Here is a 12,798-nt window from a genome sequence, read left to right as displayed (position 1 = left end):
AGTGTTATCTTGAATGGGTAGAAATACAGAATCTTCCATAGAATTTTCCAGAGTTGTGTAAGGCACATCCATGTGCCTTTATACAGCACATGCACTGCATTGAAATGTAATTCAATAATTAATGTGGTTATTCATGGCCTACTCCACAATGGCAGTAGCAACTTCATTCACTTGTGAACTGATTGGTTTGCAACCTCTGCCAGGTATAACTCCCAATGATCCTATTTTTTCAAAATGACTAATTATTCGTTTGCAGAGCACATGGAGATAGATGGTGGACCTCATCAACATTTGTTCAGGTGATAAAATTTGTGCAGGTTGTGGCAAGGTTAGTGTCATCACTGTGAATGGTATTAACAAACAGAACTAAGGGAAAAATCCCATGTCCGTCTTTTTAAACCCTCCTGGCACCAGCCGAATTGCATGGTATGCAAATTCCATGCATCTGCTGTTTACAACACCCTATGGTAGTGAATTTTGAAACTACTTTTTTTTCTCAGATATCACTTCTGCATAATACACAATGTATTCCTGCAAAGTTTTGCAGCATTTGGATCATTAGATGGTGCTTTACAAGGCCTTAAACAGGAATAATACTTTAATTTTGATCACCCTGTAGTTTAGCCTTTTTTAGACCTTGATAACATGCCTACTCAATGATAATGTGTCCTTTTCAGTATACAGGAAATCCACCCACACAGGCAGAAACTTTCACATCAACAACCCCCCCCTCCAATCTCAACAATCTGGTATCATTAAAACACTATCCAACAGAGCCGATAACCTTTATTCAAGGAGCCCTCCCTTACAGCAGAACTTCATCATATACACTCTACACCTTATCTAATGGTTACAGTTCCCACAGTATCAAAAAAATAAAAATAAAATAAAATAAAATAAATAAATATCCTTCCTTCTTGCATTCCTCGATCTTCTCTTCATCATCCCTTACGTCCAAGGCACTTCAGAAAAAATAGCCAGAATCTTAAAGAAATACAATTTCTGCACGGATTTCAATCACAGTGAAAGATTGCTATCCTTATATATTCCACTAAAGATCAGCTTCCTCCTCTCTCTCTGTGTGTGTGTGTGTGTGTCTGAAGTATATAAAGTGCCATGTACCTCCAAGTCAGGATACTATGGACAGAGGGGAAGATCAGTCAACATCTGTATGGAATAACACCAAAAATACATCTACAGTCATGACTAAGGTAAATCGGGCCTTCTGGACCTTGGTTTAGATACAGCTCATATTTAGAAAAACACCACCATGCCATGCTTTTTTTTTTTTTTTTAGTGTTGCACGGTGATCAGCATTCATTTTAGAAATTATGGACTTTTAGAACGGTGTTATAAATAATTATTTTAATTTCCTGACATTTCGATCTTCATATTAAAGTCATCATCTGGAGTATACACAAATATACACGGATAAGACCACCATGCTCCATCATAGTAAATTTAGAAGAAAAAGACTATTTTTGGAATCTGCAGTTTCTCTCATAAATCAATTTAATTTAAATAAATATGGTTAAATATTTAACCATATTTATTTAAATAAGGTTACAAACTAGGATGCAAACTGGGATCCTGAAATATTAGTTTCCCAAATGTTGGAAAAATTTGGGAAACACTAATATTTGCTTTTGTGTGTGTGTGTTCCATCTCATATTGTACTCTCTGATGATGTCTCAGTGACTGAGATTAAATATGCAAAAGAGTTAGCCATGCCCTTGACCTGGTTACTCAATGAAAGTCTTGCAGTAGGGATGGTTAGTATGGAGTTGAAAGAAGGCAAAATAATACATCTCCACAAGCAAGTTTCAGAACAGAAGTTTCCAATTATAGACTGTCTGTATATCTGCAGTTGTGATCAAAGTGTTGGAAAAATTGGTTAGAATAGAATACAGGATTGGGTAGATGGACATAAGCTTCTCTATGATGGTCAGCATGGGTTTGTGAAGGGCAGGTCTTGTTTTAGCACCCTGCTTAAGTTTTATGATACGGTAACGAATGTGTTGGATAAGGGAGATTCATATTATTATTATTAAGAGAGACCCCCAGGGAGTCAGGAACTCATTGAGGGAGGCCACATACTACACGCACCAGCTATCATACTTATTCTTGAATTCATTCACACTGCTTGCACTCACAACATCCAATGGCAATTCATTCCATCATGCAACACCCTATGAGAGAAAACCTAGCTCTCACCTCATTCTTAGCAGCATTCATTCTCAGCTTCCAATGATGCCCTCTTGTCCTTTCTCCACCCTCCATAAATTGAAAAATTTATGGAGGGTGGGGAAAGGGGAAAAATAAATTGAAAAATCAACTGAACTCCTGTATGAACCCTTCAGTAGTTTGTAAGTCTCAATCATATCACCCCCTCTTTCTCCTGTTTGCTAGTGTCTGCAGTCTACAAATTCTTAAGCTGTCTTCATAATCAGTATTCCACAATCCTGATATCAGTTTTTTTACCACTCACCTTTGTACTCTTTCCGCTATATCAGACTCACAATGGAAACCAGGAGACCAGACTTGCGCACAACAGTCCAAATGAGGTCTTATCAAGGCCATATATAAAGACAAAATGACATCCTTATCTTTACTTGTGAATGTTCATTTCAGCATTGCAATTATCTTTTGAGTTGTATTTGCAATCTTTGCTACATGGCCCCTGAACTTCAATTTCCTATCTACTAACACTCAAGATCCCTAGCCTCATCAGTTTCTTCTAGCCTAATCCCACCAATATAATATGACATTGGATATCTAATCATGCCGAAGTGAATGACTTTACATTTACTGACGTTGAACTGACATCCATTTTTCCATGCCCACAATGTCAGTAAACGCCAGCCTATTCAAATCATTCTGCAAGTACTGCATACCAGCAGCATTCCTGACTACCCTACCTATCTTTGCATCATTAGCAAATAGCTATATGTCACTTGTCAAATCTTTCCCAATATCATTAACGTACAGATTAAATAACAGTGGAACAAGCACTGATCTTTGTGGTACACCTACTGGTTACCTTAAATCTTGCAGACCCATACACCTTTATATCACATTTTGATATCTGTCAGTCAGCCGTCCTCTTATCCACGCTAATATTCTATAATCCAAACCCATATTTTCCAATATACACAACAGCCTACCATGCTGTATTCTGTCAAAAGCCTTATCAAAATGCAAAAGTATCATGATGTATCCGTTCCCCTTGTCTAGTTCAATGGTAACATTGAACAATTCTTTCCCTTAATAAACCTATGTTTCTCATTGCGAAGTATAGAGATTCACTGCATATCAGCAGCATTCCTGACTACCCTACCTATCTTTACATCATTAGAAAATAGATGTATGCTGCTTGTCGAATCCTTCCCAATATCAATCCATTTCTGAATGCGAGCCCTAACCAATTTTTCGAAAATCTTCACCACCACTCCTGAGATACTAATTGGTTGATAGTTTGATGCATTGATCTTTGCACTACCCTTGTGCAATGGAATTACCATACATTCTTTCCATTCCTGCAAAATCTTCCCTGTTCTGAGACTCATATTAAACAGCCTGGTTAAAGGAATAGTCAGTTCAGCTGAACACTCTTTTAGCACATATGCTGATATCCAATCAGTCCCTATTGCTGAATTCTTATTCAGTTTGTGCAACAGCTCTAATACCTCATCCTCATACACCTGAGTTTCTTCATCAAGTGAAGAGGTAGCAATGAGCTCAATGTTGCGTACACCAGGTTGTTAGCTTTTAACAAAATGGGCACTCATTAGTTGAACAATCTATTCTGCATCTGTTATCCTCACCATCTGTATTTAGAAGCATTATTCTTTCATATTCATTCTGTCTTTTACTTGCAGCATATCAATGGAATTCTTGTGGATTGTCATTAGCATGCAGAGCCAGTTTCTTTTCATACTCAGAATTTGCTTTCTGTACAACAGTTGTGATTATTCTAGCCTGCTGCTTATAATTTTCATAATGGACGTTATCTTTATGTACACAGTATTCCTTTCACATGATCCTTTTCTTATGAATCTCTTGTTTAATAAGATTACACATCCATTTGACTCCTACCCTATTTATTCTTCGAATTCTTGGGACACCTTCTGATATCGCATCATCTAAGTATTGTATAAATGCTTCCCATACACTGTTGACATTCTTCCCATCCAGCAATTGATCCCATTCCACTGAACTCAGCATACTCCTCAGTTGGTCATAATTTCATGCCTTGTAGTTCATTATGTAACCTTTTCTGAATGGAACATTGATAAACTTAGTCACTTCCGAAGTAATTATCGCATGATCACTGTCACCAACCAGAGGCAGAATAGTTACGTCTTTAACTGAAACGGCCTCTGACACTATAATCAAATCTAACACTCTTTGACCTCGAGTTCCTTCTGTCACATGCTGCTTGAGGAAGGTTTCCTGCAACAGCTCAACAAATGAATTTTCATTCTTCTCATGAGATTCAACTGCGAACCAATCAATATTTAGGTAATTAAAGTCTCCCATTATGATTACCCTTTTCGCACTCATATTTTCCATTTGGTGATGCTTATCACTAGCAACTGATCCACCAGGTCTGTAACAACACCCCACTATGTAATTGATCTTGTTAGATTCCACCTCACACTAGATGGCTTCAAACTCACTGTTACACGAAATACTGTTAGTAGTAGTATTACAATCATAGGTCTCAACTCTAACTGGATTCAAGTCAACCGATATCATTAGAAGCATGCCCCCCCCCCTCTCTATCCTTCCTAAAAATACTGTACCCTTTGCACTCAATACCAGTTAGTATGTCTGATTCTGATAGCCAGCTCTCGCTAATGCCTATAATTGGAGGTTGTAACAAATGGACCAGGGCAACAAACTCTACCCCTATATACAGAGATTTTTTTTGGACTTTGCAAAGGCATTTCATAGATTAATTGCCATGTAACTGACTGATGTATATATGCTGCAGAAGATGGGATTAGATAGGCAGATTGGTTAGACGGATTGAAGATTGGCTTTCTGAAGGATACCAGCAAGTTGTGAATGATGGAGCAGTGTGCCAGAAAGGGAAGGTGACCAGTGGTTTGCCTCAGGGCTCTATTCTTGGGCTCCCTGTCATTTAATTTATTTATTTATCTGTTAATTAATTTATTAATGATATTTCATGTGGATTGACTGGGAATCTTCAAATGTTTCTGATGATGCAAAGTCAGGTAGAATTATCAAGAGTAGTGCTGATGTTAATTCTCTACAGGAAGATTTGAATATACTTGTAGCTTGGACAAATGAGTGGAGTTGCATTTTTAATATTAATAAATGCAAGGTGTTACATTTTGGGATACAGAGATATAAGGCTATGTACTGTATTGGTGAAGCTGTACTTCAGAAAATGGATGAGATTTGGGATCTTGGAATGATAGTAGACAGTGGACTGAAGTTCTGAGGGCACATCGCAAGTGTTGCAAAGATTACATATCGCATTGCTACTATGATAAAAAAGTACATGTAAAAATAAGGATGTAGTGCCTCTGTATAAGGCATTGGTCACCATATATGGATTATTGTGCTAAGATTTGGTCAACTAGTTTTCATTGTGATGTAGAAACACTAGAGAGGGTTCAAAGACAAATGACAAAGTGATATCAGGACTCAGGAATGTGGTTATGTAGAGGGTTTCAGGTAATGTGGATTACCTGAAAGAAAACTTAATTGGGAGCAAGCAAGAGATATATGAATAGGTAAGCTAGATGTCAATAAGACAATAGGACTTGATAACATATTAATATTTTCTTAAGACGTGGTGATAACATATCACGTCTTAAGGAAATGTTTCAGGAAGTTAGTATTAACTTTGGCTACCTGTTTAACAAGTCTTGCAAGTGCACAAGTCTCAAAGGAGTGGAAAGAAGGCAAAATTGTTCTACTTCACAAAGGTGGTGATAATATTATATTATCACCACCTTTGTATATTATATTATTATATAACATAGATTATAAATATTATAATAAAAAATTAAATTTTATAGGCTGATCTGTATATCTGGAGTTGTAGTTAGGGTATTGAAGAGATCGGTGAAAGATAGGATAAAAAAAGCAGGTTGATAAGAGTAGCATTCTCTGTGATTGTCCACATGGGTTTGTTAAAGGGAGGTTGTGTTTTACAAACTTGCTTATGTACTATAACAAGGTGACAGTATTGGACAAATTAGATGTAGACAAATTGGACATATAACATGGTATACCTAGATTTGCAAAGGCTTTTGATAGATTGCCACAAGTTGGTCACTAAACTGAAACAGATGGGATTAGATAAACACTACTCTCCCCCAGTTGGATAGATGACTGGCTATCAAATATAGGTATCAGTAAGTTGTGTATGGGGGGGTGGGGGGCACTATCTCTGAAGATTAAAGTCACTAGTGGTGTGCCATAAATGCCTTCTGTTTTGGGACCATTATTATTTTAATTTGTATATTAAACCCATCCCAATATCATTAAACAGTGGTGATATACCACCGTGTATGAGGCCTATCAAGGCCTTATACAATTTAACCAGAATCTACTTTCATCTACAAGTCAGCATTCTCTGCATCATTGCAAGAATTTGTTGTGTTGTCCTCACAATTTTAGATCCTCATTCACCATCATCCCAAGATCTCTTATTTCCTCCACCTCCAATAACATATCTCCACCAAGTTGGTAAACTCTACATCCCATCTTTGTTTTCCAAAGATGGGATGTTTTAAAACCTTATTTTAAAACATTTCAAAACCTTACATTTTGCAACATTGAACTGCATCCCCACTTCCATGCCCATTCACTGAGTGTATTCAAGTCTTCTTGTATGGCCACAACATCTTCTCTACTCCTCATAGTTTTTTTCCAACTATGTATCATGTACAAACAACTGAATATCCTCAATAAAATCTTCCCATTATCATTAACATACATATCATTAATTAGACATAGCCCTAAAACAGATCCCTGTGAAGCACACTACTAGTGACTTTCCTTTTCTGGGATACTGCTCCACTTATATACACAATTTGCTGATATCTATCAGATAGCCAATTTCTAATCCAATGCATTATTCTAATATCCAAAGCAATCTGCTCTAGCTTCACTATCAACTCATCAAGTGGTAATTCAAATCCCTTTGAAAAACCTAAGTATACTACTGTGTATCCATCTCCCTCATCCGATGCAGCTGTCACCTTATTGTAATAAGTAAGTAGATTACTAAAACATGATCTCCCTTTAGCAAGTCCATGCTACTCATCAAAGATAATACCACTGTTGCCAACACAATTCTGGATCTTAGTACTCCCTAATGTTTCCAAGACTATAATCACAATACCTGATACACACACTGGCCTATAATTTGATCCTTGAGTTCTGTCACCATTGTTATGAAGCAATACAATCTTGCCTTCCCTCCACTCCTTTGGAACTTGACCCAATGTAAAGCTTATATTAAACAAATAATTCAAAGCAGATGTCAACTTCATGGCATATTCTTTCAAAACATGTGCTGATATATCCTCAAGTCCCACAGCCTTATTAATTCAATTCCACATGTACATCTTGATCACCGACTCACAGTCAGTATCTCCTCCTCCTAATTCACTGTGTTAAGATCCTGAATGAAGGAATCTTGCAAAGAAATCAATCATTCAGAATCTAACATACTAAACTTACTAACAAAGAGAAATACCTGCACATCAGCTGAAATCAAAAGTAAAACTTCTTCACTTTATGTATAAAATTGCAATTTTTATCTTATATTCCATGTATTTTAATCTGTTGTGATTATACTAAGATCGAATTAGAGAATGTTTTAAATTAGGACTTTTGTTAATATTAATTTTAAGCCTCACTTAAGCTGTATAGAATAACTGTGAGTCACCAGATAGTTACTAAGTAATAATTCTTAGAAAGTATACAAGTAGACGTGTCCAGCATAATGCTGGTGGCAGTAACTTACACGGAATGTACGTCGACGCGTATTCCGTGAATCCAAGTACATAACAGTGTCGGGAGAGCAAGGGATGAACCCAAGGGGAGAAAAGATATAGGTCGTGTGCAAAGGGGAAACCGAGAAAAAAAGAGGGCGCTCTAACGAAGAATATAAGGGGGCGAGCGCCATATTGGAGCTCTCTCTAGTCGTATCGTTTTCCTGTTTGATGGTTCGGAAGTTAGCGGGTAGTTTGCGTAAAGGGGGGGTGACGAAGCGTCTGTGCTAAGATAAGATGTCAGCCAGCGAGCTTTCTTGAGAATGGAGTAGGATTCTACACAGAGCTGAAGGTAAAATTTCCAGTACTAGCAGAATCAAGCCATCGCTGTAAAGTCCCATCAAAATGTATCCTGATACACAGAGATTCGAGTCCGTTTTCGGCAGAAATCATGAAGATAGCATAATCCCTACGTTGGCATAAGGACAGCTAATAGACAAGAAGTAACCAGACGTACACGTGGTGCTGAAAAACGCGGGAAAAAAGTTCGGTAAAGTAAAATTACTCTATTTTGTGTATAATATTCCTTAGAAGAGAGAAGATTATATGTATATGTAAATTAAGAACATTTTCTAAAGAACTTTGTGGACAGTCTCTAATTAGAAAGTTAACCTCCTTTGAGAGTAAGAAGAATTGTTTGGAAGAGATCTTTTGTGTTGTTTGTGATAGAATTAACTTAACAAGATTAGAATAGTGGATTTATAGTAACTGAGTAACATAAGAATGTTTGTTTATATTTTATATGAATAGCATTGCAGAAAGGAAATTTTACTTAACTTCATATCATTTGCAATCTATCCCAATTTTCAATTACTGTGTTTTATGATGTTTCTTAACCTTTGATTTAATTTAGAGTATGTTAATTTCTTAACACGAGTCCGTTTATTTAGTATTGAGTCAAATTGAGTGTATGAATTTTTGTGTATTCTGTTTAGATATTCCAATAAACATGTCTTATTTACCTAAACCTGAGTCATACCTGATTAAGATTCCAAACTACCACTTATAAAAATAGAACCTATTTTGGCGGGAAGGAATTAGGAAGTGTATATAATTGTAGATTTAGGTCACGACTGCAATAAATCTGAATCTATACGACAGTGTTAAAGTAAGATATTGTGTAAGAAGCCTCAGAATCTAGTATTGTCTCCCTGAGTAAGGATCCTTTTCTGCTATAGGATACTGGCTGGCGCAGCAAAATATAAATTTGCCAGTATCCGAAGAGGAAACAATCCTAGATATAAGTAAGTATAGTAGGCCCGATATCTGAAGAAGTAAAATAGCGATAGAAAGATAGAATAGGAAGATATAAGGCAGTAAAATATAGAGAAAGCAACGACATAACAATAGAGCAGCTGGTAGGATTTTAATTGAATAAGGTTTTAAATAAGAAAGGATAAAATCAAGAAAGCAACTAATATAAGTATAAATAATATAAATAAAAATATATAACAACTGCTTTCAAACTCTTCATGATTTAGCATTGTTTCACAAGGATGAAAGAGAATTCCGTGTGGGCTCCCTTGTAATTTTTTTTTTTTGGGGGGGGGGGCTAAAGGAGGTGCCAGACCATCTGTTGCCAGAAAATTGGTGGTATACCTGTATTGTGGATTTAAAAAAAAAAAAAAAAAAAAAAAAACTGGTTGTCTGGAATTTGAGAAACTTTTGATTAAAAAAAAAATGAATTTAGGTCCAAAACAATACCATGCAATTTTGCTAGGTACTTCCATAAATGCTGTCTATAAAATGTCATAATTGGTGTTGTATTTCAGGTATAGCTCTCTACTATACATATCAGTATGCAATTTTAATAGTATGGTACTATTATCAGCTAATGACTTTTATATATTATTATTATCTTGCAATTTTTTTCTGACATTTTGCTGAACATATTATCAGCTTGCTTTTATTCAGTGACTGTTTTTTATTTTAATATAAATTTAATGCAATGAATATATTCACTTTTTTTTTTCCTTTCAGAACTTCTAATTAGTCATACTTTAGCAAACCTTTCTGTACCATATAATCAGACATGGGATTTATATCAGGAAAACCACAGTGATGCTACTAATAATCAAACTATAATTTCTGCTGAATTATCTACAGTTGCACAACTGAACTTTGATCCCAAACCAAAAATTCTCCATAAGACTTCCTCATATATAAATTCCAACATGTCACGCCCCCATGTGAATTATCAATCAAATAACATTCCTGAGACTTTCAACCCTCTTCATGTCATTCCTACTGTAAATAGCAGTGAAGTAATTAGAATAATTGTGGCTACTTACTTCAGATCTGGATCCACATTTCTTGGTGATATTCTTCAACAAAACTGGAAGACATTCTACCATTTTGAACCATTACATTACATGAGTGAGGCTCTTAGACTTTCAAATAGCAGAATTTCTGAAGCATTATCTCTACTTGGAGATCTACTTAGATGCAATTTTAAGAATGCTTTACGCTATATAAATTGGGCAGTACCTGAGCATCATCAATTTCTATTTCGTAGAAATCGCTTCCTCTGGTCACTATGTCAGATGAGCCCACAGTTTTGCTTCTCACCAGAATTTATTTCCAACACTTGTCAGCGATCACCACTGCAGGTTATGAAAATAACAAGGCTAAACTTGCAACATGTTCAGATGCTTCTAAACCAAAACCCTGATTTAAGGATCAAAGTGATTTATTTAGTCCGTGATCCCCGGGGGATCATAAATTCAAGGAAAGGCCTTGAATGGTGTAACAAAACAAAGTGTGCAGATTCTAGAGAATTATGTGAAGAAATGTTACAAGATATTCAAGTCTTTCAACAAATGAAAGAAAACAATCATGTAGATATTATTCAATTACGGTTTGAAGACCTCAGCATTAATCCTGTTCAAGAAACACAAAATTTATATGGTAAACTTGGTCTAACATATACAAATGTAGTGGACAGGTTCTTAAAAACACATACACAAGTTCATAAGACTGATAGTATTGACCCATATTCTACAAGAAGAAACTCTTCTAAAGTGCCTTTTGAATGGGAACACCATCTTAGCTACAATGATATCATCAAGATTCAGTCATCATGTTCATCTGTTTTACAGCAACTTGGCTATAAACTGATAATGTCACCAGAGGATGTAGCAAAACAAGTTCTAAGTTCAAAAACTTTCCTGTGACAGATAATCTGCAATACATGTGAAGTATATGTTATAATATCAATAAAATATTTTACACTATGTATACTTTGCCATGTATAAAACATATCATGTGTGGTCTGTAAAATCATTAAATAAACTGCCCTTTTTATTTATTACAGATTTTTTAATTCATTCATCCCTGACATTCATTCATATCTGTCCAAAGTAAAAATTTTTTAATGATTCTTTGTCAGAAAGTACCATATTATGTGAATCTCACCCACAAAAGATTATAAATCTATCATACATCATTACTGTGGGTTAATTATTATTATTATTAACCCAAGACCTCATGGAGTCAAAGACCCATCTGGGAGGTCCTTTTATCACACACACACACACACACACACACACACACACACACACACACACACACACACACACACACACACACACACACACACAGCTCATCATAGCATGTAATAAACACACTCAAACTCCTTGCAGACACCACACTCTCAGGCAAGGCATTCCAATCATTTACAACTCTGCACGAAAAAAAACAGCTTCTCACTCCCATACTCACTGCTTTCTGGTTCTCCCCTGATCTCCCACTATTTTCTGTATAACTTCTCCAGCATTGATCCTCTAACAACCCCTTACTAACCTGTAGGTCTCTATCATATCTTCTCTCTTCCTCCTGTCCATCAGACTCTGCAAATTACATCTTCTCTCAATTATTCCTCATACTTGACATTCCAGAGGTTAGAAACTACCTTAGTCAGTTGCCTTTGGATCCTTACCAACATCTCTTCATCCTTCTGAAAACCAGGTGACATCTGGGCACAATAGTCCATGTGTGGCCTAATCAAAGCCTTATACAACAGAACAAGAATCTCCCTACTTCTACAAGTCAGTGTCCTCTGCATCATTCCCAGAAGTCTTTGTGTTGTCTTAACAATTTTGGCTTTGTGTCCCCTAAATTTCAGATCCTTATCCACTATCACCCCAAGATTTATTATTTCTTCCACCTCCAACAATATATCCTCACTAAGCATAAATTCTGCATCCCATCTTTGTTTTCCAAATTTTAAAACTTTACATTTTGCAACATTGAACTCGCATCCCCATTCTCATGCCCAAACAGTCAATTTATTTAAGTCTTCTTGTAAGGCCACAACATCTTCTCTACTCTTCATGGTTTGTCCCAGCTTTGCATCATCTGCAAACAACTGAATATCTCCATACAAATCTTCATGAATATCATTAATATACAAATTAAACAGTAATGGCTCTAAAACAGACCCCTGAGGTACTCCACTAGTGACTTTCCTTTTCCGGATATCGCTCCCCAATACATAACTTGTTGATACCTATCAGATAGCCAGTCTCCAATCCAATGCACCAATCTAATATCCAACCCCATCTGCTCTAGTTTGACTGTCAACCTATCATGAGGTACTCTATCAAAAGCCTTTACAAAATCCAAGTATATTACTGTGTATCCTTCTCCTCTGTCCAAGGAAGCAGTCACTTTATTGTAATAAGTAAGTAGATTACTAAAACATGACCTTCCTTTAGCAAATCCATGCTGTCCATCAAAGATAATACCATTGTTGTTAACC

General features: G+C 36.2%; 2 protein-coding genes across 3 annotated transcripts in view; one reads left to right on the top strand and one right to left on the bottom strand.

Moving 5' to 3' along the window:
• The window catches only part of LOC150101819 (carbohydrate sulfotransferase 1-like), a 52,481-nt gene extending 41,155 nt beyond the window's left edge, over positions 1 to 11,326 (top strand). For both annotated transcript variants that reach the window (XM_090401064.1, XM_090401063.1), the window contains one exon: positions 10,020 to 11,326. In XM_090401064.1, the coding sequence (XP_090257190.1) occupies positions 10,020 to 11,212 (1,193 nt within the window). In that variant the 3' untranslated portion in view covers positions 11,213 to 11,326. The remainder of the gene's footprint in view (positions 1 to 10,019) is intronic.
• LOC150101818 (methyl-CpG-binding domain protein 4-like) overlaps positions 11,119 to 12,798 on the bottom strand; it is a 352,401-nt gene continuing 350,721 nt past the window's right edge. Inside the window, exon 11 of the mRNA XM_090401062.1 lies at positions 11,119 to 11,220. The gene's annotated coding sequence lies outside the window, so the exon portion shown is untranslated. The remainder of the gene's footprint in view (positions 11,221 to 12,798) is intronic.

The sequence above is a fragment of the Typopeltis vanoorti genome, chromosome 11 (genome assembly GCF_054136105.1).
Source record: "Typopeltis vanoorti isolate ZY-2024b chromosome 11, IOZ_Tvanoo_1.0, whole genome shotgun sequence".
Classification (NCBI taxonomy): Eukaryota; Metazoa; Arthropoda; class Arachnida; order Uropygi; family Thelyphonidae; genus Typopeltis; species Typopeltis vanoorti.
Note: the sequence above shows the minus strand (reverse complement) of the source record. Positions and strands in the feature narration are given on the sequence as shown.